The sequence below is a fragment of the Cebus imitator genome, unplaced genomic scaffold, assembly GCF_001604975.1.
Source record: "Cebus imitator isolate Cc_AM_T3 unplaced genomic scaffold, Cebus_imitator-1.0 Scaffold24, whole genome shotgun sequence".
Taxonomy (NCBI): domain Eukaryota; kingdom Metazoa; phylum Chordata; class Mammalia; order Primates; family Cebidae; genus Cebus; species Cebus imitator.
This window is the reverse complement of record NW_016107339.1, coordinates 9,473,739-9,500,296: the sequence shown is the minus strand read 5'-3', so window position 1 is coordinate 9,500,296 and position 26,558 is coordinate 9,473,739. Positions and strand designations below refer to the sequence as shown.

The following is a 26,558-nucleotide window of genomic DNA, read 5'->3' as shown; positions in this document are numbered from 1 at the left end:
TGACTGCTGGGTGCAGACTGCTCCCACCCTGCCAGGGACCTGCACAGCACAACCTAGAGGGCAGTGATTCCCAAGCTGGTCTGCTCTTAGAATTATCTGGGATCTTTCCTTTTAAATTTTTTTTTTTTTTTTGAGATGGAGTTTCATTCTGTGGCCAGGCTGGAGTATGGTAGCACACTCTCGACTCACTGCAATCTCCACCCCCATGTTCAAGCAATTCTCCTGCCTCAGCCTCCCGAGTAGCTGGGACTACAGGTGCGCGCCACCACGCCCAGCTAATTTTTGTATTTTTAGTAGAGACGGGGTTTAAGCATGTTGGCCATAATAATCTCGATCTCTTGACCTTGTGATCTGCCCGCCTCGGCCTCCCAAAGTGCTGGGATTACAGGCCTGTGCCACCGCACCCCGTCTATCTGCGATCTTTCAAAAATGCCAAAGCCCAGACCAACTGCACCATGTCTCTGGGGGCGGGACCCGGGCTTCCGTATTTGTGAAACTCCCCAGGTGGTCCCAAGAAGCTTGGGAACCACTAGGAGGGGCTTCACACCTTCTCAAAGCCCTTTTAGAGCCACTTTCCCATTTGAACCTCACATTAAACCTGCTTATTTCACAGGGTAGGGTTTTGTCAAAAACTAGATACATATGTGTGTATGTACATATACATTTATCAGATTGTGAAAGCAATGTGTACTCCCTGCAGAAATTTTAGAAATAAATTTTAAAGAAGAAAATGAAAATTACCCGAGTCTTACCACTTACGACAGTTACTATTGACGTCTGTTTTATTTCTTTTATTTCCTTGCTTTCTTACAGCTGAGGAAATTGAGATAGAGAAACATTAAGTAACTCTCCCAGGGGCCAGATGCAGTGGGTCACGCCTGTAATCCCAGCACTTTGGGAGGCTGAGGCGTGAGAATTGCTTGAACCCGGGAGGTGGAGGTTGCAGTGAGTCAAGATCACGCCCTAGCCTGGGTGATAGAGTGAGACTCCATCTCTAAATAAATAAATAGCTTTCCTAGGGTACTGAAGCTAGCAAGTAGCAGAGCCAGGATTTGAACCCATGGTACGGATGGAGTCCGTACTAGTGGTGGGACTAGTGTGTGCCGAGGACAGGCATGTATCCGGGCCCACTACATGAAGGGGTCTGTGAAAACAGGAGGCTCAGCAGGAACGGGGAAGGCGGCCTTTGGTGCTGGCTGGTTTCTACTTTGCCCTTGTGTATCTGAAACAGGAGAATGCAGCCAAATGCCACGTTCATCACCCAGCTCACAGCCACTCCTGAGCAACTGCTCCAACTCGTCTTTGCTGGGGTCTGCAGCCTTGTCCTGCTGGTGGGGCTGGCAGCTAATGGGCTCACGCTGCTGGCGGTGGGCCGGGGCCTGGGCACCCCCCACCTGCTCCATGCCCTGACCCACAGTCTCATGATGAACATCACACTATCTGACCTGTTCTTCGTGGCCTGTGTCGTGCCCGTGCTGCTGCTCAGCTTCCTGCAGCATGACTGGTGGCTGGGCCCTGCCATCTGTACCATTAGCCAGGCCACCAACACAGCCACCATGTTCTGCACCTTCTACAGCATGGTGGCCACGGCTCTTCTGTGCCACATGGCTGTGGCCCAGCCTGACGTGGCCTTCCCAGCCGGCTGGAGCACCCGCTTGCTGCTCTGTGGGGCCATGTGGGCCCTGGGCCTTACCGCATCCCCGCCCAACTGGCTGTTCCAGTGGGTGGCAGTGGAGCAGGAGACAGCATGGGCTCCTGAGACCCGGGCCTGCATCTTGCTCCTGAGCCCTGCTGGGACCTCCTGCTCCTTCAGCCTGCTGGGAGCCCTGGCCTTCCTGCCATGCATGCTGGGGCTGGGCTGCTCTTTCAGCCACGTGGGCTGGCTCCTGTGGACACAGCCCTGAGGCCCTGTGGGGGAGAGCATCCAGGAGCACCAAGAGAACACAGGGCTCATCCTTGTGGTGCTGGTGGCTTTTGTGCTGATGTGAGGGCCCTGTTCCATGCTGGGCTACGTGGCAGCCATGGACCACCTGCCTGCCTCCCCAGCTGCCTTTGTGGCCCCCAGCCTCTGCACCATCCTGGCCTACTCCAATTGCTCTGTCAGCCCTATCCTCTGCTTCTACCTCTCCCGCCCCTTCCAGGCAGGACTCAGGGACCTCTTCTGCAGGCCGACGATGGCCAGGCATCCCAGAGGTGTGGGAGTGGTGGCCTCAGTGATGGCGACTGGTCCAGCCTGGCCATGACAGGGCCCCAGGAGGCCTGTGGGGCCTGGGGGCGGGGGGCATCTAAGAGTATAGGCTAATAGAGGGGCTGAGATTCAAGGGAGCTGAGAAGACCCTTAGGGACCTGAGAGCCCACCCCCTCTATTTTATCAGTGGAGAGACTGAGACCCAGAGGGCAGATGGCCCAACCAAGGTCACAAAGCAACGAAATGGCTCAGCTAGAGCTCACATCTCTAGGTAACCGGGTGGATCTTCTCACTCCACCTTCAGGCTCAGATACCTGTAGGTTCCACTGCTCTCTAACTGTGTGATCCTGAGCAAGGAAGGCCCTTATGCGCTGTCTCAGTGTTCTCATCTGGAAAATGGGATGAGAGTACATACCTTTCTCACAGGGTTGTTATGAAGATGAATTTACTAAACACATGTAAAGTGCTTAGAAGGATGCTTAGTAAGTGCATATGCGTGCTGGTCATTGCTACTGTTATTATTTTTATTCAGGGGCATTTGAGGTGAGTGGACAAGAGGAGGGCTTTTCTTCTCCCCAGAGCCCAATTCGAGGTCCCATCTTTCCCACCCTCCATGCCCTCCGTCTGGCCTGCTCAGGGATGGCCTCAGGCTTCTGTGTTGGCCTGGAAACCTGGGAGATTGTCTCTACTGAAATTCCCAAGACAGCTTGGTGTGTGTTTTGCTTGGTGATGTGTTTTGTTGGTGATGGTGTTACCAGCAAAACACACACACACACACACACACACACACACACACACACACACACACACCATCCTACTCTGTGGTACAAAGCTTGAGAAACATTGGGTTGAAGCAAATCAAACTGATCTCTTTGCCGTAGGACTTATCAGAGCCTTGAATACCCAAAAGGCCACTGAGACTCTCGGAGAGGGGCTCACGGCAGGCAGGTTCCCTAACTCCATGCCAGGGAACCAGCGATCCGTGGCACACACCTTGGGAAAGAACCGCGAGAGATACAGCAGTGTCAGGCATGGGAAAGATGCTCTTGGCGTCCCGTCCCGCCCCTGGCAGTGGCTCTGCACCTCAGTCCCCCTGCCAGGCAGTCACCCTCTCCTGACACTTTCCCACAGAGCCTGTGGTGAGGTGACAGGAGCTGCCGGTTATGGGAACTTCCCTCCTTCCAAGCTGTGACCCCACCCTGTTCCCACTCAAAGCGTATCAGAATGTAAGTCACAGGGGCATGTAATTATAGGGACAGCCGTGAATCAGCACCCATTTACTAAAAAATCATCAGGAGCAGACAGGTCCCAAACTTTGGTCTAATTCGTTCTAAATTTCATGTGATGTCCAGGGTGGGAATGGCTGCCTGGAGGGCTAACCTGGGAACAAACCTGCCCGGAGAAGGGAGGAATCCCCTTTTGCTATGATCCTGGTCCCTGAGGGCCACAGGGATGTATGTGTGAAGAGGGACAAGAGGAAAGCAGTGTTTCTTAGGCACCTACAATGCAGTGGGTCCTGGGTGTATGTCACATCTGTACTGATCACTCTGGCCAAGCGATGACCCCGCAAGGGCCGGGTGGTGGTGACGACCCCATTGCGCAGGGGCTGCAGGACTCCTCATGGCACAGTTACTCTGGTGGCCACAGATCACTCAGCCCCTCCTGATGGCTTGGCATCAGTGCCCCATTGTTGTAGGCTTTCCTCGCTCACTGCCCCTGAGCAGGGGCACCCCTGAGAGTGCAGCTCTATGTGTGCGTCTCCAGCCTGGTCTCCGATACCTGAGTGGGGCCTGGCACTAATGTCTGGTGAATACTTGTTGGGGGATGAGTGAATGAGCGATCAAATGCAATAAAACAATCCATTTATTTTAGAGGAGATTCTGATGACTTCTCTCACCTCCTCAATGGCTTCTCATTTTACTAAGTAAATGCCAAAAGCCTCATCATGGCCTACATGGCCCGTGGATTCTGGCTTCTTCACTCTCCAACCCTACCTCTAACGCTTCCACTTCCTGTCCTCAGCTCCAGCCACACCAGCCTCACTCTCCTGCAAACACACCACTGGGCATGCTCCTACCACAGGGCCTTTGCACCTGCTGGTCCCTCTACTGAGAGCCCCCTTCCCCAGATGTTAGTGGGGCTCCCTGTCTCACTTCCTGGGGGCTCACCTCAACCAAGACCTCCTCAGAGAAGCCCTCTCCCACCACCTTATTTAAAACGTCACCCTCTTTCTCCCTCATTTCTCTCTCTTTTTTTTTTTTTTTTCTGAGATAGTCTTGCTCTGTCACCAGGCTAGAGTGCAGTGGCATCATCTCAGCTCACTGCAACCTCCGCCTCCTGGGTTCAAGCTATTCTCCTGCCTCAGCCTCCTGAGTAGCTGGGACTACAGGTGCCTCCTACCACGCCTGGCTAATTTTTCTATTTTTATTAGAGACGGGGTTTCACCATGTTGGTCAGGATGTTTTGATCTCTTGACCTCGTGATCCAGCCGCCTCAGCCTTCCAAAGTGCTGGGATTACAGGCGTGAGCCACTGTGCTCAGCCCAATGTCTCTTTAGAACTCTTGGTGTCACCTGAAATTATGTGATTAGCCTATTTGTTTAAATGTTCACTGTGTTTCTCCCATATTATTTGTGTGTGTGTGTTGTAAGCCCCATGCGGGGACAGGGTCTGTGTTTTGTTCACGGCTGCATCCTCCATGCCTAGCACACAGTGTGGCACGTGGCCTTTCCTTGTAAATCCCACTGAATCGTAGAATTGAAGGAAGCCACAGAGGAGAACCTGGACACTGTCTAACAGCAGCATCTGTGCTATTTTTCAGAGAAGAAAGAAACACATTGTCCTTTACTAAAAGAACCAAATTTGCTTTAGTTTAAGGCAAATTCCACACAGAGACTGTCTCAGAGACGGGCACAGAACCAGACACCATAGGAACACCACCACCATGCGTGACAGGGGAAAGCGGAGGCAGGCGGAAGACGGGGGCCTCGTCTCCACCACGCGCGGAGAGGGCAGAGGGCTGAGGAGCTCCATGCGGCAACGGGGACTGGCATGCATGACCTGCTGCCTGAGTGGGCAAAGGCTGGGCGGCTGGGTGGGCCCAGGAGGGAGGGTCCCTTCTTCCCCACCTTTCCCACAGCAGGGGCAGGAGCTTGGGCTCAGATGCCAGAGCCCAAGGCTGAAGGACTAGGGTGCATTTGGGGTGATGGGATGGAACAGGGTGACCCAAAAGCCAAGGTGGCCTCGTGTAAAGGGCTGCATCGGTTACGAGTGGGATGGGGGGACGTGGGCGTGGGATGAATGACCCTCAGGACGTCAGACCTAAAGGAAAACCTGGGGCCATCTGGTCAATCCTCTTGTTATACAGACATGGGAACTGAGGCCCAAAAGGTAGAAGGGCCTTGCTGGGGTTCCCACACTAGGCAGCGGAGGGAGGCAGGGCTCCAACCCGGGACTGTTGTCTCCTAGCCTCATGGGATGGCCTCATGAGACAGGACTCCTGTCTCACTAGCCTCATAGTGAGCCACTCCTTGCCCAGGCCTCCAGGTGGGCAGAGGTGTGGGCACCGAGGGCCCTGGGAAGCCTCCGCAGGGAGGAAGGGATTCCTGAAGCCAGGAGTCAACCATGGAAGTGCCTGTGGGCCCACACCAGGGAGAGGCCTGTGGATCTGTGTGTCTAGAACCTGCATCGTACTGAGCTCGAGAGGCACCAGAAAGGGCTCTGTGCTGAGCAGCCTCCACTTCAGGCCCATCACGTGGCCTACGGTCCATGACTACAGCACCCCATGGGTCCCCAGGGCTCCTGATGCATCCAGTGTCCCTGGGAGGGGGCACATGCTCAGGCCTTCCTGCAAACCCGTCATCAGCCTCCTGGGGCTCACTGGAAATCGGGCAAAGGCAGACCACAGGGCAGGGGTCAGGGATTGGAGGAGATGCTATGGGAGGATGGGAAGTAGATGGAGGGCTGGAGGCGGCCGAGCCCAGGCTTCAGGGTGACAGGTAAGCAAACAGGACGGCTGGGGGTGGGTGACGGGGACCCCAATCACCCTGATTGTTTATACCTTCCTGGCTGGGCTTGAGCCAGATACTAGGGAAGAAGAGAAGAGCTGGGTCACTGAACCCTGTGGACCCCTCTGTCACCCATGCCCAGCAATTCCTTGGGTTTGGGCAGTAAGTGAGGCCAGGAAATTGAGGAGGGGTCTCCAGAAGCCCCACCCCCTGGCAGTCTCCCAGGCACACAGATGTCCCAAAGGCTGGGCAGGCCCACTGCGGGGAGTCTGGGGGCCAGGCCTCCTGTTGGCCTGGTCTCTCACAGGCCCCAGCCACCTGCCTGCTGAGACGAGGTTCAGATGTGCGTGTGCAGAGGGGAAGCAGGGGGTGTGCGGGCTGGGGACTGTGTGGGCGAGTGGGTTGGTGCGGCGGGTGGGGGGCGAGGGCGGATGCCCTGTGCCTTCATGTAGGACACCAGCTGGTCGGGGATCTCTGCCAGCACGTCTCGGGCCAGGCGGGCCATGCTCAGCACGTGGTTGCCTGTGCGGTCCACGTAGTCCCGGAAGGGCACAAACTAGTAATTGGGAGGGCAGGGTCAGGCAGTGCCTCTGGCAGGACCCTGGCCCCCAAAATCTCCAGGCCTGGGGCTGCATTCCCAGCCTCTGCTCACTTCACTCAGTCCCCCACCTTTGTGAATTACGTGAGGGACTGTGTTCCCCAGCTCCCTGCATTTGGGAGTAAGTGACTGTAGTCCTAGTCACTATTCTTTCATTCACTCGACAAATACTGAGGCCTGTTCCAGGCCAGGATACGCCACTGAGCAAGATTCCTCCACCTCGGCACTGAGCACAGGCACGCAGCAGCTGCTTCCGAAAGGCCAACTGAATCCCCTGACTTCTGGGGCACGTGCCTCCTGGGTCTCCTCCCACCTGTCCAGCAGGGCCCTCTCTCTCCGGCCTCTCTTCATCCCTTTTCTCTCTGGGGCTAATCTGGCCAACACCTAACGCCAGGCCCATCTGGCTTTATCCCCGGGGGTGCCCTCCATCCTGAGTGCCTCCGGCTCACCCCTGCCTCCGGACCTTGGCACAGCCCGGTCCCACCTCCCAGGCTGTCCTTGCCCTGGTTTCCAGCCCCCTATGTTTGGTCTCCACACCTGGCATACTGGTCCCCAATTTTTAAACCAAGCGGGTATGGAGGATGTCAGCTTTGTCTGCTTCATCTCCTAAGCACTAAGGCCTCATCGGCAGGGGACAAGGGGGGAAGTGCTTTTGGAGGGTGCATTCTTCCACGTGACTGCATGGGAATTCCCTAAGGATAAAGACCTTTCTGCTCCTTATATTTGCATCCTTCATGGAGATCCTAGCATTGATTCAGTTAACCAAGCAGTGCCCATTCGTGGAGAAGGCTGCAGCAATGCTGAAGACACTGCCTTGGGCTTCAAAAGGGACAGAAAAAAAACAGAACGAGGCTGACCACAGAGATCTGGGGGCCGAGGAAGAGCTGGCAGAGGGTTCTGGCCTTTGGCTGGGCACCGCAATGTTAGGTGTGTATCCCGGACATGACAGGGAGGGACCCAGCCCGGAGCGCAGCAAGGCCGAGGACTGACTCCTGCTCCTTTCCATGGTGGCCAGGCCACTTTGGGGCTCCCAGTGCCTCCCTCCTGGCCCTTCTCCAGGGAAGCCCCCAGGGGCTGGGAAGTCCGCCTGGCTAGAGGGGCTCCTGAATTCCCTGTGGGGCAGGCAGGGCCTGGGCTTCACCTGGACAATGTCGCGTTCAGCCAGCTTCCCCCGGGAGGAGATCCGCACGTCGTCGCCATCGAGCTCCACCATGGCTGTGAGAGGAGGGGTGTCATGGGGGGAGGATGAGATTAATGGTGGACCCCTGGGGCAGACAGGACAGTGGACTTGTCCTTCCATCCCAGGCCAATCCGGGCCGGAGACTGTTGGCCCATCCCCCGTGTAAGAGAGGAGGAATGAGGCCAGGAGCCAGGAGGAGCCCGGTCAGGTGAGCCTCTGACTTCGAGCCCAGTGCCTCGGCTCCCTACCCTCCCCAGACTCCCAGGCCTGGAGGAGAAAGGAGTGACTTGAAGCCTCCTCCCCACAGCCTTGGGATGTGGGTGTGGGTGCACACCCTGACCCGACACACCCCTCTCTGTGCAAACAAACACACCCCGCGCCCTGCACACTCACCCAGACTCACACCCCCAGGCTGCAGCTCTCACTCTTTTGGGAGGGGTCATTCCCAGGGGCCTGGAGCCTCTGGGGAAACATCTAGTTGGGAGGGAGAGGATGGTTAGGGTAGGAAAGAAGGGGAGGGCAGCAGCCGGACTCACCATCGAACTCTGCCTGGCCCACGCCGACGATAATGATGGACATGGGGAGCTTGGCAGCCTGGGAGACAGCATAGGGGGTGGGGGAACGTTGGACCCATTTGGGACCCAGTTAAAAGGAAGGAGAGATGAGGGGAGGGACAGCAAGGGGTGGGGAGCAGGAAAGAAACAAGAGTGAACACGGAGAGACAGAGGAACACAGAAAAGGGGGAGGGAGAGGAAGGGGCACTCAGAAATAAAGAGGAGGGAATCCAGGCTGCGGTGGCCCGGAGGAGAGAGGGAGGGTGTCGGGGGGGGGGAATGGGTCATAGGTCTGCTTTAGTGAGTCACCCCCTCCCCTCTTACAGGAAGACCACCGGCTCAGGGAGCCGTGTTCCTGCGCTTCCCCAACTCCCCTCCCACGCCCTCCACCTGGCCAGGCGGCCTGGGGAAAGGGGAAGCGGTCCTACAGATGAGTTAATGAGGGAGCCACCCAGGTCTAGAGGCAGTAGATCACCCAGTGTGACTCCTACGAGGTGGGAACAGAGCTCACCAGCCATCTCTCTCATGATCCGGGCACCCCTTCCACCCTCCAGAAGCCACTCTCCAGCACTGGGCTCTGCAGCCAGAAGCGAGGAGGTGGATGAGGACAGTGGGGCCCAGTGAGGGAGGGAAAGGAGAAGCCACACCCAAGTCACCACCAAGCATTTCCCTAAAGTTAAGGAGGTGGGCACACCCCCAGGATCCCACTAAGGGGGAGGAAGACACCCCTCCAACTGCCTCCCCCACTGCACACTCCTTGCTTACGTTGACGATGGCCTCCTTGGTCTGCGCCATGTCCGAGATGACCCCGTCGGTGATGATGAGCAGCACGGAGTACTGGGAGCCATCCTGCACGGCCGCCGCGTTCCTGGGTGGGGCAGGCACAGGCTGAGGTCTCTGGGCACGTTCCCCACTAAACAAGGACCCTGAACAGTTTGTGGGGAGGTGACAGCTCATGGGGGATTCTCTTCAGGGTCAGGCCTCCTTGAAAGGCAAGTTATGGAAAGAGACACTCCTTCCCACCACCCAGAGGCAGCCAGTATAGAAATAGAGGCCTTGTGAGTGCCTGGAGGTGGTGGCAGGGGCACTCACCTGGCCACGTGGGTGACCACGGGGGCGAAGTTGGTGGGGCCGTAGAGCTGCACAGTGCGCAGGCTGCGGTGGTAGGCCTCCAGGATGCCGTCGATGCCACAGCACGAGGGGTTCTCCTGGTTGCCATTCTAAGGGACAGAGGGCGGGGAGGCTGAGCCCAGGAAGGAAGGACTGGGGTACAGTATGTGTGGGAAGAAAGCACAGGTGGGGAGGCCTGCAGGCCTGCGCTCCCCCAGCTCTTCTCTGGTGTGGGGTGGCAGGCAGGGGAGGGAGCTCCCAGGGCCCATCCTGAAGCAGCATGTGCTTCAGGTGAGCTGGATCCAAGCCTGCTCCCTGCCCTGCTCCCTGAACCTGTTCAGAGATGCCCCAAGATCCCTGGCTGCTTCCCTCAGGGAACCTCAGGCAAACCCACTCTGCCCTAAAATGACTACTGGGTCTGAGCACCTCAGGAAGGTCCTGGGGCTGATCCATCGCATGCATACTGGACCCAGTACAGTGCCTTGCACCCCCAGGCATGGGAGGGACGTCTGTTGCGCCTGAGTGTCTCCAGTCCGTGGGAGCCTGGGAAAGGGGTGGCCTGCACAGTCACCTCCACAGGGCCCAGGACGCCCAGAGGATGGCATGCTCCACATCACCCCAGGGATCCACCTCATCCCATCTCAGCCCTGACTCAGGGAGCTCTGGGGAGTCCCTGAAGTTGCTCATACCCAACCCACACCCCCTTGCCTGCTTTTCTGGGGCCCTGAGGGGTAGGTCAGCCACAGCTCGACCAAACCTCCACCTGTGTCTTGTCAGGAATGAGGAGGCCAGAGCCAGCTGTGGGCAGGCAGTTTCCGATGTGGAGGGGCAACATCTGTGAGCAGGGCAGGGAGTGGGTTTCTGGAGCCCCCCTACACACAGCAGGCAGTCTACCCCCACGGGGGCTGAGCCTTAAGTCCCTGGGCTCAGAAGAAGGGAACTGTCCCCCACCCCCTGATTGTCACCACACCCCAGCCTGGTCAGTCCTCTTTCCCACCAGCTGGACCTCCTACCAGCGGGAACTCGTGGGACACCCTGCCGTCCGGGGGCAGCTTGGCCCCGAAGCCCAGGGCCGGGAACATCTTGTCGCTGTCATAGTGCTGGATGATCTCTCCGACGGCGGTGAGCGCCAGCGCGTAGGCGTTCAGCTGGTAGGGGCTCATGTAGTGCAGGGACGTGGACTGTGAGGGGTTTCCTGTAACATAGGACATGGGAACCTTGGCTCATCTGGACCCTCCAAGCCACCCCAAGTTCAGAATGAAGAAGGGGGTGTCCAAGGGCACCCCTAACTTTATTAATCCTTGACACCTCTCTTTTTCTCATACCCCATATTCAATCTCTCAGCAAAACAGATCCAGAATCCCTCCTGTTCCTCTCCCCTTCCCATACCACCACCCTCTTGCTTATAGGACGCAGCAGTCTCCTAACTGATCTCCCCGCTTCCTTCCGCCCTTGTGCCTGCAGCCCATACCCAGCACAGCAGTGACTGAGCCTGTCAGCCTCAGAGAGACCATGCCTCTCCTCTGCCCAAAACGCTCAAGAATTCCGCCTCCCCCAAAATGAAGCCCACAGTCCTCACAAGAGCATGCAAAGCACGCGTGATCTGGCCTTCAGGTCATCGACTTCCTCCCTGCCACTCGCCAGTCCCAGCCTTACCAGCCCCTCGCCACTCCCACCTCAGGACCTTGGCGATGGCTGTGCCCTCCCCCTGGGACACTTTTCCCCAGGTGCCCACATGGCCCAGAGTCTCCCTTGCCTCTTCAGGTCTCTGCTCAAGTGTCACTCCTCAGCGTGACCTTCTCCAAGCAGCCTGTTAAAAATTACAGCCTCCCCCAACCCTTCCTATCCTTCTTCCCGGCTTGATTTCCCCCCCGAGTCCTCGTTGCTACTAATAGAGTCTGTATTTTTTTTTGAAATGGAGTCTCACTCTATTGCCCAGGCTGGAGTGCAGTGGCGTGATCTCGCTCACTGCAACCTCTGCCGCCTGGGTTCAAGTGATTCTCCTGCCTCAGCCTCCTGAGTAGCTGGGACTACAGGCACCTGCCACTATGCCTGGCCAATTTTTATGTTTTTAGTAGAGACAGGGTTTCACCATCTTGGCTGGGCTGGTCTTAAACTTCTGACCTCATGATCCACCCGCCTCGGCCTCCCAAAGTTTTGGGATTACAGGTGTGAGCCACCATGCCCAGCCTGATATAGTCTGTATTTAACTTATTTGTTCCTTGATGGGAGGCAGGACAGCACAGATTGCCAAGGTACCAATCCTGTCTAACTGCGTGATCCTGGGTAAGTTCCTTAATCTTAACCTTAGTCTCTTTGACTGCAAAATCAGAGCAATAATAGTTCCCACTTCACAGGATTGACGTGAGTATTACACAGCTGCTACCGCTATTATGATCACTGTCCTCAGTGTTAACTATTACTAAGGCCCCTCCCAGCTCTGACTGCCCAGTGCTCTATGATGCTGGTGCCTACAGCCATAAGATGGGTTCCTGGCACCTGTGGAGGGCAAGACCTGGGCATTTCTGGTTGGCACAAAAATGAGCATTGAGCACCCCTAATAGAGTCCAGAGCCCAAGGAAGGTTGTGATGTAAAATCTGGCATGGTGATTCCTCCTAGTGACTCAGCCACAGGCTGACACTGGAGAAATTGGGCAGAGGGAAGGAAGCCAGGACAGATAAGTCCAGCCAGATAAGGACTGGGGTCCCTGGGCTGGATCCTGCCTCCCTGAGGACCACAGGGCTCCGTCTTGGCTCTGGTTCTCACTCTAGCCTGTGGGGTGGACCGCACAGAGGAGCTGGGATTTGAACCCAGGGAAACATTGTTCCTCCAGGGCTCTCCATAGACCCAAAGTACACACAGTCCCACAATCCCATCCCCCAGGAGACTGGGTGTTCCTCAAGGGCGGGGCTATAGTTCAGAGCCCAGATTTATGTCAGTGGTCCAATGTGGGATTACCTCTGCCATCTTGGTTGTATCTTTCATTCTCCAGACCTAGATACCTCCTCTTTGGTGAGGAAGAGGCCAGAGAGTATGAGGATTGTGGCTCCCAGCCAGGGCCAGACACCACAACCCTTAAAAGCCCTCTCCTCCCACCCTGCTCCTCTGCCCATCCCCCAACTTACCATTGGAGGCGGTGAAATCAATGGCCACAGTGAAGTTGATCTGGGTCCTAGAAGAGGGAGAACAGCAGGGGAGTCACCTGGAGGGAGGCAGGGCTGTGGGACGGGGGACAATGCTGGGCTCTGGCCGTCACCCTGGCCCCACTGCTCGCCAGATATGTAGCCTTGGTGAAGTCACTCATCTCTTTCCAGTTCTGGAGAGCTGGGACAGTAATGCCAGCCATGCCCCTCTAAAAGAATTAATGTGCATCAGAAGAGTTAGGCAGTAGGATAGCTCTTTGAAGATGACTGTGTTCTGTGTGAGCGTGTGGCTGCGATCATTCATTTCCTCCACAAACCCTACCCCCAGGCCCGCCTGAGTAGGGTGGGTGAGATTGGGTCTCATTGGATTGCTGGCTCAAAGTGAGATTCAGGATGAAAATTCATCTGACAAAAGAGAGAGTCAAATAGACATTATGCATCTCCTAAAGAAAGAATAAAATACCACCCATGAAGTTGTCTTACCAAAAAATTGAACCTGATTCTGATTGAGGTTCCAGAGCTATCTAGTCGGTTTACATGAAATACAGGGGACAGAGGAACACATTAAATGACACCACAGGAGATGTGGCCAGCAATACCCAGTCTTTGGGAAACTCTGTAGATGCCCTATCAGAGTCAGCAACAGCGCTATCTCCTGGGAACATTCTGGGCCTCTCAGGCTCCATCTAGCTCTCCCGAATCTTAGAGTCCCTTTTTTTTTTTTTTTTTTGAAAAGTGGTATCGCTCTGTCACCCAAGCTGAAACACAGTGTCGTGATCACAGCTCACTTCAGCCTCAACCTCCTGGGCTCAAGCAGACTTCCCACCTCATCCTCCTGAGTAGCCGGGACCCCAGGCACATACCACCACACCTGGCTAGCTTTTTTTTTCTTTTTGTAGAGATGCGGTCTCATTATGTTGGCCAGCCTGGTCTTGAACTCCTGGGCAAAAGCAATCCTCCTGCCTCAGCCTCCCAAAGTGCTGGGATTACAGGTGTGAGTCACCACAACTGGTTAAATATTACACTCTCTTGGTGGGGTACAGGAATCTGTGTTAGCAAGCCATTCAGGTGGCTGGGGGAATGAACAGATGAAAAGAGAATTAAGAGACCAACCCCCCAATCACAGCATATGGCTCTTGCCTGGATTTCTAATTCAAACAAACCAATTTTAATACTTTATAAGATAATTGGGAGATGTGAACACTCACTAGATATTTTGTATTAAGGAACTGTTCATTTTTTAGGTGTGGTTATGGTATTGCGGTCATGTTCTACAAAGAGATAGTCCTTATGTTTTAGAGAGACATGCTAAAGCATTTGGGGATAAAATATGATGGCTGGGATTTGCTTCAAATTGGATATTGGGAGGCTGAGGTGGGCGTATCGATTGAGCTGAGGAGTTCAAGGCCACCCTGAACAATATAGTGAGACCTTAAAAAAAAACCCACTAAAATAACAAAGAATGATGAATGACTGGATGAAGGGGAGAGTGCATAAAACAAGACTGGCTATGACGCGGTAGTGGCTGAAGCTGGGTGAAGGGTACTTGGGGGTTGATTATACCTTTTCTCCACATTTGCATGTGTTTGAAATTTTCTATAATAAAAAGGTTTTGAGGATTCAGATTCAGGGTTGAGATTCTCTGAGGGCTTGCTGTAGGGTCTGTGTCAGGTCCAGACAGAACAAAGCTGACAGACACGAGTCCCTGATAAAGTCTAATCCTACAGTTCTCATGCAGCAGTGAGCATAGAATCACCACAGGTGCTTGCTTAAGAAGATTCCAGGCTCCACCCCAGAAATGCCAATTGAGTTGGTCTGGAGTGGCGCCCAGAATCTGCCTCTTAAACAAACATCCATTGCCTTCATCCAGGGATTCTGAGGACAGGAGGCTGGAAGCACACTCAGGGAAACTCTGTTCTAGTAATTCTCAGTCGGGGCTGCTCATGATATAAGATCAGGTAGGCCTTACCTTACTTGCATTTAGCAGTAGGACCCTAACAGAAACCACCTGATCACAGCTGAGCTGCTGCTTATGGAATGCTCACCCCAAGGAAAATGTCAAGGACATGGTTAGCAGGAGACCCAAGCCAAGGTCTGTTGGCCACAGACAGTCATCCCCACCTTCTTTTCCTCTTCTGCTGGCTAGGGGCAGAGCATCCAGAGGACTCTAGGCAGTAGGATAGAAGGAGCCACAAGCTAGCAAGAGCCTGGGTCCCTGAATGACTGTGTGGATCATCTCCCCACCCAACCCTGCCAACCCATAGATGAAAACAGACCTTTATTTGTATTAAGGCTTGAGTTTAGGGGATTATGTGTTACAGCAGATGATCTACCATATTCATCTCCTGTTCACTGTCATCTTTCAGTGTGGAATATAGAACACATGTCTTTGTTAGAAGTAGGGAGACATTTGGAGGGTCAAAGTCCTGCTCCCAAGGCCACTCTTGGGAAGATGATTCTGGCCTGCCGGACTATACCCGAGGAGCACTGTTGGACTGGCTCTTCCACATACAGGGTGAGGGGAAAGGCAGGCCTTACTCTAACTAGTCCTCCCCTGCTCTCGGTTCTGAAAAGCCTCAGGAAAGGAAGCAACTGGGAAGCAGATACTCTTGTGGGAAAATTACTCACAGGAGCCAGTCTCTTCTGCTTAAGGGTACAACACGGGCTGCTGAGCAATCAGCTCCTCCTCTTGACAGCGGGGCCAAGGTACTCATACCCTTCCTCTTGGGTCCAGGTGGGCAGATGAGGGAGGCCAGGGAGGAGAGGGTCCCTAGACATCAGCTTCTGCCTGGGCATGCATGCCAGGCTTTCGGTCCCTGGAGCCAGCTGCCTCACTCAGGCTCTCCAGAGATTTGTTTTTTGTTTGTTTGTTTTTCTGAAACAGAGACTCACTCCGTGGCCAGACTGGAATGCAGTGTTGAGATCTTGGCTCACTGCAGCCTCGGCCTCGGGTGCAAGTGATTCTCCTGCCTCAGCCTCCCGAGCAGCTGGGACTACAGGCATGTGCCATCATTCCCAGCTAATTTTTCTATTTTTAGTAGAAAATGTTGGCCAGTTTGGTCTTGATCTCTTGACCTCATGATCCACCCGCCTCAGCCTCCCAAAGTGCTGGGATTACAGGCATGAGCCACCACGCCCGGCCTTCTGGAGAGTTTAAAGAGAGGGCTGGCTCTGGGGCTGTAACCTGCCCAGTACGAGCAGCACCGGCTTTGCCAGCTTTGCTCAGCCTCTGAGGGCTCCTTTTCGATGAAACCTCATAGCACCTAGCCCTTTAACTCATTGGTCTCCATTTTTATCCCACCCCACCTGCTAACAGCAAGTCAGGCAGGCTAGAGTGATTCATTACTACAGAGTGAAATGCAGCATGTTACGAAGGAAGGAACCCTGCCACCATCTAGGTGTGTGGCTTCAGGCACGTTCTGTAAAATGGGGATAACTGTCCTGATCCTACCCACTGTGTTCTGTAAGTTGGGGGCACTAAGCAAATGAGAAAAATAAACAGGATGGGCTGGGTGTGGTGGCTCACGCCTGTAATCTCAGCACTTTGGGAGGCCGAGGCAGGCGGATCAGCTGAGGTCAGGAGTTCGAGACCAGCCTGGGCAACATGGTGAAAGCCCATCTCTACTAAATATACAAAAATTAGCCGGGCATGGTGGCACCTGCCTGTAGCTCCAGCTACTCTACTCGGTAGGCTGAGGCAGGAGAATCACTTGAACCTGGGAGGCGGAAGTTGCAGTGAGCCGAGATTGCACCACTGCACTCCAGCCTGGGTGACACAGCGAGACTCTGTCTCAAAAAAATATAAATAAACAGGATGACTGCTGGCCAAAGACAGTCATCCCCACCCTCTTTCCCGTCTTCTGCTGGCTGGGGGCAGAGCATCCAGAGGACTCCAGGCAGTAGGAGAGTTACCAGGTGCTGTGCACTGTAAGGGATGGCTGCTTAATGGGACCGAGAGAGAAGCAGTTTTGATGGGGGAAGAGTACAAGGGTGGGGTCTGGCGTCAGCTCAGAGGAGGGGCAGCTAGGGGCAGAGGAGCCCCTGGGTGACTGGAGGCAGGGCGTGTGCTCAGTGGGCAGGAGGAGAGCTTGCGGCCTTGAGACTGAAATTTCAAGGCAGCAGGGAGTGGTGTCATGGGAAAGTGAGTGTGGCTTCCCAGGCCCCAGCTTCTCCCTCTGCCCTGGAGAACCAGGCAGCCGAGGGCCTGCTTGGCTGGGATGAGCCTTTGGCAGCTGCTCCTGCCTGTCTCCTTTCCAGACAGGTGCAGTCACTCACCTGAGGGCTCTTGGCTGCCCACGCCCTGACCTGGCACCTATCCTGGCAGGGAGCACGCCGGGCAGGCTCTACCCTCACAGTCAGGCCCTTTCCATGAGCTGCTGGCTGGAGCCTCCTGGCTCCCCTATCTGTCTGGGCCTAGACACTGTCCCTGCTGGTTCCTTCTGCTCCTTAAACTCATGTTTGACCATCTGCTGGCCCCAGAACCAACCCCTGGCTTATTCGCAATCCTGCTGCCCTTACAGGGCCCTGATAACAGTGAGTCTGCCCCCTCCCCCAACCAGACAGATCAGAGGTTGTCAGAAGCTCCGAGCTGGAAGGAACCTTAACACTTACCTATTCACTCCGTTCTCTTTGTGTACAGAGGAGGAAACTGATACCCAGAGAGGGAAAAGGACTTGCCCAAAGGAATCCAGCAAATTAATGGCCAAGAGAGGCCTGGAGCCTGGGCCTCCTGACTCCTATTCCAGGGCTCTTTCCACCTTCCCAAACCCTTGGCTGTCTACCAGGGAGTCCACACAGCTCCAGGTCCTGTGTCTGCATAGGGACCTGACATGACCCGGGCCAGCCTCCTTGGCTCAGGAGTTCCCTCCAAGCTGCTTGGGATCTGGGGACGTGGAGGGCTCTGGGTGAGTTGTCTCAGCCCAGACACCAGGGTTTGCTCAGAGCCCAGCACCACAGCCTTCAACCAGGGCTTCAAAGAGGCCAGGGTGGGGCCAGAGCTGGTCCTGTCGGTGTGTGGGGCCCTTGCCCTCTCCCCAAGGCCCACGAAATTGGCTGTATCTCTTCTCACCCTCCTTTGATGTAGTCAAGGAAGGTGCATTCTGACTCCACAGCAAAGGAAAGCAGGGTGACCTTGAAAACAAAAGGGAGCTTGGTCAGCGGGGAGCGTGGGGCTGGCGGAGACGGGTTACGGTTCGAGCTGACTTGACAGAACCCTTGGCACGTGCAGTTTTGCATGCATGACTGAATGCTCTGCCCACACCACCCCACGAAGTACTATTCTTATCCCCACTTTATAGCCAAGGGAACTGAAACTCAAAGAGGTGATGCAATGTGCCCAAGGACACGGCCAGGGCAGACAGATCTGAAACCAGGGTGTGTCTGACTTTAGAGCCTGCATACTCTTCACCTTAATGGAAAGGTCCCATCTGTCAGTGGAGCAGCGCTAAAAGCCAAGGGCATTAGTTTCCTCTAAGTGGGCAGTGACTCTCCAGCCCCAGGGCCCTGGGGTGGGGTGTGGAGGGCAAGGGCCCCCCAACACAGGCCTAACAACCTCCCAATGCCTACAAGCTTCACACTTCTATGTGCCTCAAGCTACTGGTCCTGAAATGTGCCTCTCTGGGCTGTGTTTATCTTAAATCTTACTGGTCCCATCTCATCCCTCTCAGACCCAAGACCCTCCCTCCTAAGCAGTCCATCCTTTCCCCAGAGGTAACTGACCACCCCAGGCGCCCTCCCCCAAGCAGAGCCTTTTCACCTATACCCTGGCGATGTTAGCATTGGCTTTGCCAAGACAGGCAGGTACCTGGCAGCTCATTATCATAACAATTTAGAATCAAGGAGACAAATGAAAGCCTGACATCCTAAAGCAATTAAATGAGGCAAATAGGGCAGAGGACCTGATATTTTACCTGCGTAAGACAACTCCTCTCTAGTAGTTTGGGAGCCTCTGATTCCTGCAGATTCAGCCATTTTTATAGGCTCACTGGGAGGGCCAGGTGAGACCACCACCCTTACTTGGCAGTAAGACCCCCACCTACTATGGTTAAGGTGTTAGGCACCTGGATGAACCATGGGCTTCCTTCCAAGTGTGGCAGCTCAGACTCACTAGGCGTGGACCATGGCGTGGCTTCAACCCTGATCGATGATCATGAGATGCCCTGGGGTGCTCTTAGATCATCCTGCATCCCAGACCCATAATAGCAGAGTTTCTGGGGCTACATGAAAGTCTCAGAGATCTTTCGTTAGCTTTTCACGTAAGTCTAATCTGCAGCCAAGTTGACCACTCCCCATTCTAACCCCCAGGATGAAGCAATGCCCTGATTGCCCTGACGATATGATTCACTCAGGGACTTGCAGGGTGAAAGCAGACTTTCCCCTACTCAAGGTATAGTGTCCCTAGACCAGCCGCATCAGCATCACCTTGATGCCAGGCAGAAACGCAGAAATGCAGATTGTTGGCATTTCAACAAGATCCCCAGGAGATTCCGAGCACCATAAGTTATGAAAAGCACTAAACAGGCTGGGCGCAGTGGCTCACACTTGTAATCCCAGCACTTTGGAAGGTCGAGGCGGGCGGATCACCTGAGGTCAGGAGTTTGACACCAGTCTTGACCAACATGGTGAAACCCCGTCTCTACTAAAAATACAAAAATTAACTTGGCGTCGTGGCATCCGCCTGTAATCCCAGCTACTAGGGAGACTGAGGCAGGAGAATCGATTGAACCCGGGAGGTGGAGGTTGCAGGGAGCCAAGGTTGCGCCATTGCACTCCAGCCTGGACAACAAGAAGGAAACTCCATCTCAAAAAGAAAAAAAAAAAGCACTAAACACAGATTCCTGGGCCTCCTAAAGTGGAATCCCAGGGAACTGGCCTGGACATCCGTATTTTAGCAAGCTTTCTTGCATCCTGGGTGATTTCTTAGTGGTGAAGATGAGGAAATGCCAGAGAAAAGTCAAGAGACTTGGGCCTAGACCTGCTGTGTCTCTAACTCACTGTGTGACCTGGGACAAATAGCATGCCCTCTTTAGGCCATAGTTCCTTCATCTCTAAAGTAAGAAGGCTGGATGAGATTAGTGGTCTTTGAATCTTCTTATTCCCAGCTGGGGAAGGTGCTACCTTCCCTAGAGGAATGTGGGAGAGTTTAGGGGGCTCTCATAATGACTGGGGGCTCTACTGGTAGCTATGGGCAGTGGCCAGGGGTGCGAAACATCCTGCGAGGTGAAGAATTTTCCTCCCAGACGCTGACAGCATCCCCACTAAGAAACACCGCAGCCTTGGACAAAGGAAATATGACTCCAAGCCCCAATGTGCTAAGCAGTTACAATCAAATCAAAAAAGGTGGTGTTCAGTTCCCTTTGAATGAGCAGAGTAATTTCACAGTTCACAAGTCTGCATCTCCCATGTGTCTGTCACAGCCACCCTGTGCAGTGGCAAGGTAAGAATGATTTATTAGTCCCACTTGACAGACAGAGAAAATAAGGTTCTTCAAAGGAACCCCAGAGCTCCTGAAGACCTCTTCCAGGTCTGGAGATGCAGTCTGCCTGACTCAAACGACCAGACTTGGCTGCACTAGCCATCGGCCTCTAGAGTGAGGAAGGAACACAGAGAGGATGAACTTGGGTGTGTCTGCCCCCAAAAAGACAGTGGCTTGTATTAGAAATGCACTGTGAGCTCCACCCCAGGGCCTTTGCACATGCTATTCTCTACAGCAGGAATGCTGGAATTCCCTTTCCCCAGTAGCCTCAGTACTTCCTCCATTGCCTGTCCCTTTACTCTTTATACTTTTTCCATAGCATGCATAATCAACTGACACACACAGGTGTGTGTGTGTGTGTGTGTGTGTGTGTGTGTGTGTGTGTCCTGTCTCCCCCCACTAGAGTATAAGCACCAGGGATTTGGGTCTCTCTTCTTTCCAGCTGTATCTGAAAACAAGTGGGTGGCACAAAGTAGCACTCAGTAAATATTTGTTGAATAAACATATGAATGTTCTGAAGACCAACCCCCAGAAGCCACTGGGCCACTGTGTCATCCCCGGAAGGTCACAGGTGAGCAGGGGCAGTGCCCGAAGCGGCTGCCAGCTCTGGAATGAGATGTCATGCTGACTCCCAGCTCCTCCACCTTCTAGCTGCGTGACCTTGGCTGAGTCACCTTCCTGCTTGCAAACTTGGTTTCCTCTTTCATGACTAGGGGATGATAATATCTGCCTCTCAGGGTTGCAACCTGTGAAAAGCACCTACATGGGGAATTTCCCAGAGGAGGGGACCAATAAATACGCTTTCTCTTCCTCTTCCTTCCTGCAGGAAGTCCCGTGGGTGTTTCTGTGATTCCTCATGCTAGATGCAGCCAGCGCCTGTTGTGTGGTCTCCAAGTCAACTCCCTCCCCTGGCTGTTGCTCCATCTGCCCCACCCCTCCCCACCCCATGCAGCCCTCTTCCCGTCTGACTCCCACACTCTGCCCGTGCACACACACAGACACACAGGCCTCCCTGATACCAGACCTAGCTGGGGGCTCAGAATGTCTACGCCTGGCTGCAGAGAGGGGGTGGCTACTCACTGTGCCAGAATTCACGTATTTCTTTTTCTTCATTTTCTTTTTCGGGTTTACCACCTGCAGGAAAAACCAGTTACCAGGTAAGGTGTGCTTCCGGGGAGTCAGGGCTGGGTCCTGAGGGCTTCTGCTGGCCCCTGGGTGTGGTCCTAGCCCAGCCCCATTAGAGGGTGGGTGTGAAGATCACAGGGGCCAGGACAGTAGGGTTTAGGGAGGTTTTGTAGGAGACTGGTATTGAGTCTGATTTACACAACTGGGTTCTCCGATCAGACCCAGGGTCCCACCATCAACCAAGGGCTTCCCGGTGCCTCTGAGGCTCCCAGTCCATAACCACCCCTCTGACTTAGCAGCATGAACCTCTTTAGCTTTAACTTCCAAACCAGACCTGTGTCAGACAGCTCAGAGTAGGTGCTCAGAACAGACTTGTTAGTGGCTAACTCAGATGTCTCAATCAGGGGCGATTTTACCCCCAGCAACATTTGGTAACGTCTGGAGACAGTTTTGGTTTTCCCAACTGAGGGAGAGGGTAGAGGCCAGGGGTGCTGCTAAAAACCCCACAGTATACAGGACAGCCTCCCACAGCACAGAGTGGCACAGTCCCGAATGCCATAGCGCCAAGGCCGAGAGTGGGCTGAGTGATGAGAGCCGCCTGGCCCCGAGGCGCCCCCACGAGACTTCCGCAATTACTGTCTTTGTATTTTCATTTGACCCTCCTCACTTTTTCTTTGTTTTGTTTTTAATAAGGGGAGTCTAGGCACTTTTCCCTAATGTCCCATCAAACAAAGTGAGGCAATTTTCACACCTCCTGTGCGGCCTGTCAGTTTCTGACGAACGCATTTCCCTTTTCCCTGTCTTTGCTCCCGCAGAGCCCGTCGGCCGATCTTTACTGTGGTCCCTTCTGCCTGAGTGACTATCGCTATCTATTTCCTGAAAGAAGGAAACTAAAGCACAGAGACACCAAGTGATTTGCCTAAGGTCACACAGCCCTCTGGGTAGTGACAGGATTAGAAACCCGGTTTCCTGCCCCCAGGCCAGTGGTGCATACTTGGGTGCCACCTTGATAACAGACACAAACACATCCCTTTCACACACAGTTAATGGGGTGGGTGGAAACACATATTTCTTCTCCCTTGGAATCATCACTTCCGTTGGAGAGAGAAGATATGTCCTCAGAGCAAAAAGTGACTAGGGCCATGGAAAAAGGGGGATCACGGAAGTATCAGGGGAGTTGGAGGAAGGAAAGACCGCTGTAGGTGGGAGTGTCAGCAAAGGCTCCCTGGAGCAGGCAGTCTTGAAGGCAGACTTAGAGGGACAGGAAGGCTCTGGGCAGGGAGAGATGGATGTCAGAGAAAACGCTGTTGGAAAAATGCACAGAACCCAGGCCCGGTTTGATGGCGGAACCACAGGGTGGAAGAGTAAGTTGGGCGGGCTGGAGGAAAGCCTTGAGTGCCCAGTGAAAAATGTATAAATGTCACCCAGCGAGCAGCCTGCAGGGAACTTGGATGACCCTCAAGCTGGTGGGAGACAAAATCAGAGCAGGATCTAGGATGCTGGGGCCTGGTAGAGGGGAGTATGAGGGGAGGAACAGGCACATCCAGGAAATATTTGCCTGGTTCTGTCACCTAATAATAGCTGTGTGACCTTAGGCAGGTTACTTGGCCTCAGTGTGCCTCAGTCTCCTCATCTGTAAAACGGGAATTAAAAGCACCTGCCTCCCAGAAAGGTTTGAGATTAAATAGGCCTATACGAGCAAAGTGACTAGAACAGGGCTTGGAATGTAGTAAGTATTATCTAAAAGTGTCTGTTGCTTTTTTCTTAAACAGGCTCTTGCTCTATTGTCCAGGCTGGAGTGCAGTGGTGGGATCATAGCTCATTGCAGCCTTGACCTCCTGGGCTCAAGCAATCCTCCCAGGTAGCTGGGACCACAGGCACATGCCACCATGCCTGGCTATTTTTTTTTTTTTGGTAGAGGTAGGCTCTCACCATGTTACCCAGGCTGGTCTCAAACTCTTGGGCTCAAGCGATCCTCCTGCCTCAGCCTCCCAGTGTGCTGGGAGGTGCAGCCACCACACCCAGTCTCAGTCATTGTTTTTAAAAATTGCTACTACTACCATTACTGCTACCATTGTCCATCTGAGAGGCATGAGGACTCGGGGAGATTGGGACAGGTGCTCAGCGATGGTCAGAACAGCACTGTCAAGAAGTGCCCATGCCTCTTGGGCCCTGGGGACGGCTATAGCGGTTTGAGAGAGGGAGGGATTGGGGTGACCAGGTAGACACAGACGGAAGGTGGAGCTGGGTCTGGGGCACAGGTGGGAAGTTCATGTGGGAGGGCTGGCAAGCTGTGCAGATAGAAACCAAGGGCCTGGGTGAGATGGGAGGAGCCTGGGAGAGACGAGAGCACTCTCTTTTAGCACTGGAGGACGCCCCTCCATGGGGCTACCCAGATGGTGCGGCGCTCACACACATGTTCACGGAAAAACAGCCTACCAGGCAAGTTGTTAAGATGAAGGCAAAATGGCAGCCCCGGTGCTGCACAGTGCCTCAGTTTCCCAATCTGTCCCTTGAGGGTGTTGAACTATGGGAATGGAGAGCATCTCAAACTGTTGCTCCAGCCCTCCCAGCTGAGGAGAAGGAAGCTGGAGTCCTGAGTGTAACCAAAGATTTGGCTACAAGCACATTTCTTCTAAGCCTTCTACGCTATCTTTAAATTGGCCTGTATTCCACATTTCCACTCTCCAATATAACTGCTTTAGTGTTAAAGCAATGTTCTGTTCTCAGATCCCCGAGGTTTCATGCCCCCAGCGTCAGCCTCTCCCGCCCTGCCATGGTGAATCCCATGCAGAGGGCCAGTGCCACCTAGGGGCCAGTCCAGAAGCCGTGCTGTCGCTAAGCCACCTCCTTTCCCTCTCCTTGGTGGTGAAGCAGGGACAGGACAGTTCTGGAGTCCACCCTCCTGTGCGCAGTGGGATGAGGGGAGAAATGAGGGGCTCTTAGGGCCCAGGAGCTGTGCTGGCTCTGAGGATGCAGCAGCGAGAGCAATGCAGCCCCCACTCTGAGGACCCCATGGTCTTTGAGGGGGTGGGTAGTGTCACAAACAAGAAATAGCCAGAGGGGACTCCAGGAGCACTGAGAAGTGTCGCCCCAGGTTCTGGGGTGGAGTGAGTGTGCAGGTGGACACAGCTTCCTGGAGGGGAACAGCCACATGGAGGCTCCGCAGACCAACAGCTCCTACCCAGGAGAAGACAGGAGGGAGTTCCAGGTGGAGGCACCCATGTGAATCTAGCTGGAGGCTGAGACAGCACAGAGGTTCAGAGAGCCTCAGGTGGCAGGACGGGCTGAAAGTGGGAATGGGCAGAGGGAAGGGGCCGGGGCCAGCTCCAGGGGTCTCCAAAGGCAAGTGATGTGTGTTTCTATTTACATGCACAGCTCACCCCTAAAATCCCAGCACTTTGGGAAGCCGAGGCGGATGGCTCGCCTGAGCTCAGGAGTCAGAGGCCAGCCTGGGCAACATGGCAAAACCCCGTCTCTACCAAAAATACAAAAAAATTAGCCAGGGTGGTGGTATATGCCTCTGGTCCCAGCCACTTGGGAGACTGAGGTGGGAGGATAGCTAGAGCCTGGAGGCGGAGGCGGAGGTTGCAGTGAGCCAAGATTATGCCACTGCACTCCAGCCTGGGTGAGAAGAGACTCCATCTCAAAAAAACCAAGCAAACAAAAAACATGCACGCACAGATTGCAGGTGGCTGGCTGGGGAAACAGCGTCCTGAATGAAGGAGCCTGGACTTCACCCTGAGGGTCAGTGGATCTCAGCTGGGGTGGGAGCATCTTTCACTATCTCCCCCCACCTCCCGTGAGCGAACCAGGCTGAGGTGGTGGGTGGAACACCCGAGACAGGCTTTAAGCAGGGGAGCGATGTGGTCAGATCACCATTTTGGTGGAGTACTCTGGTTACTGGGCAGGGGACAGAAGGAAGCAAGGAGGCTGTGAGGAGGCTATGGCAAAGCCCCGTGCACAGGAGAGGATGGGGGGGGGGGGGGGGGGGGGGGGGGGGGGGGGGGGGGGGGGGGGGGGGGGGGGGGGGGGGGGGGGGGGCGGTGGGGGGTGGGGGACTGAGATGAAGGAGGGAATGATGCTGCAAACGTAGGTGGTAGAAGGGCAGTGTTCGGTTGTGGACTGGATATGGAGTGAGGGATGGGGGACTCCCAAGGTGCCCTGAGCCCCCGTGATGGGAATATTCGAGATGAAGCCAGGCTGCCAGGAAGACGGGAGTGCTGAGGGAGGTTGAGCGAATGCATTCAGTTTTGGAAGGTTGAGCCCCAGGAGGGGCCAGTAGACAGCTGGATGTGGGAGTGTGACACCGGAGCGACGCCAGGGCCCGAGGCATGGGTCTTAACTAGCTGAAGCCTCTTCCCTCTTCCGGCAGTTCTGATTCTAGCAAGGCCTTCCTGCCCTGACTGGCCTCCTCCTGGGACTGCCAGAGCGGAGCTCCTTTTCCACCTGAAGGCCTTCCGATGTGTGAAGACAGTGCTTCTGCCTCCCAGCGTGGCAGTTTCTCTTGTTGATTACAAAGAAGCAGAGATCAACAACTGAGAAAACAAGTCAATCGAATGCTTTCTGCTCATAGCCCGAGAGAAACGGCTCCTCCTGGGCCTGTCAAGCACCTTTAGAAGCCAAGCTCCGGGCGATCTGACCCCTTCCCTTCACCTCCCTAAATTTACTCCTCAAAGGAGGCCAGAGAACTGTGGAGTCTGCTTCTCTCTGTCTGGGGTGGGGTGGAGGAGGGGGGACAAAAACAGCTTCTCTCTTTGCAGATGCAGAAAACAAAGCAATGTACTGTATTAGAGGCTTTTCAAATAAATTAATCCACACTCCGTCTTCACAACAGCCATGTTCAATCTCATTCCGCATGCGAATGTGTAACGCACCTACAGTGTGCCCGGCAGTGCCCTGGCCAGTGAGAGGAGGCAACAGAAAGGGCCCTTGGGAAGTCTACTTGGGACACAAGACCTGCCCACTCAGGACCAAGATACATGGCAAGGGAGTGGAGGTAACATGGGAATTGGATTCAGCGATGGAGCTCAAAGCCAGCTCTTCAGCTTGGCTGGCTGAGGGGCCACTAGCATGACGACAGGGCCAGGATGGTAGGATGGTTGTAAAATGGGAGTCTCTGGGCACACGGTGCCAGGATGGTAGGATGGTTGTAAAATGGGAGTCTCTGGGCACACGG

At 54.6% G+C, this 26,558-nt stretch overlaps 2 protein-coding genes across 4 annotated transcripts in view; one reads left to right on the top strand and one right to left on the bottom strand.

Moving 5' to 3' along the window:
- Nucleotides 1-277: 277 nt before the first annotated feature.
- On the top strand, nt 278-2,145 carry LOC108299986 (protein trapped in endoderm-1-like). Its single transcript, XM_017522588.2, has one exon. It carries the CDS (start codon nt 1,236-1,238, stop codon nt 1,902-1,904), a length of 669 nt encoding a protein of 222 aa, XP_017378077.1. The 5' UTR covers nt 278-1,235; the 3' UTR covers nt 1,905-2,145.
- A 2,885-nt stretch (nt 2,146-5,030) lies between these two features.
- CPNE5 (copine 5) overlaps nt 5,031-26,558 on the bottom strand; it is a 102,377-nt gene continuing 80,849 nt past the window's right edge. For all 3 annotated transcript variants that reach the window (XM_017522587.2, XM_017522584.2, XM_017522585.2), the window contains 9 exons: nt 21,335-21,388; nt 17,849-17,910; nt 12,763-12,809; nt 10,650-10,831; nt 9,619-9,746; nt 9,292-9,394; nt 8,509-8,566; nt 7,934-8,007; nt 5,031-6,750 (listed from right to left, as the gene is read on the bottom strand). In XM_017522587.2, coding sequence (XP_017378076.1) covers nt 6,532-6,750; nt 7,934-8,007; nt 8,509-8,566; nt 9,292-9,394; nt 9,619-9,746; nt 10,650-10,831; nt 12,763-12,809; nt 17,849-17,910; nt 21,335-21,388 — 927 coding nt within the window. In that variant the 3' untranslated portion in view covers nt 5,031-6,531. The remainder of the gene's footprint in view (nt 6,751-7,933; nt 8,008-8,508; nt 8,567-9,291; nt 9,395-9,618; nt 9,747-10,649; nt 10,832-12,762; nt 12,810-17,848; nt 17,911-21,334; nt 21,389-26,558) is intronic.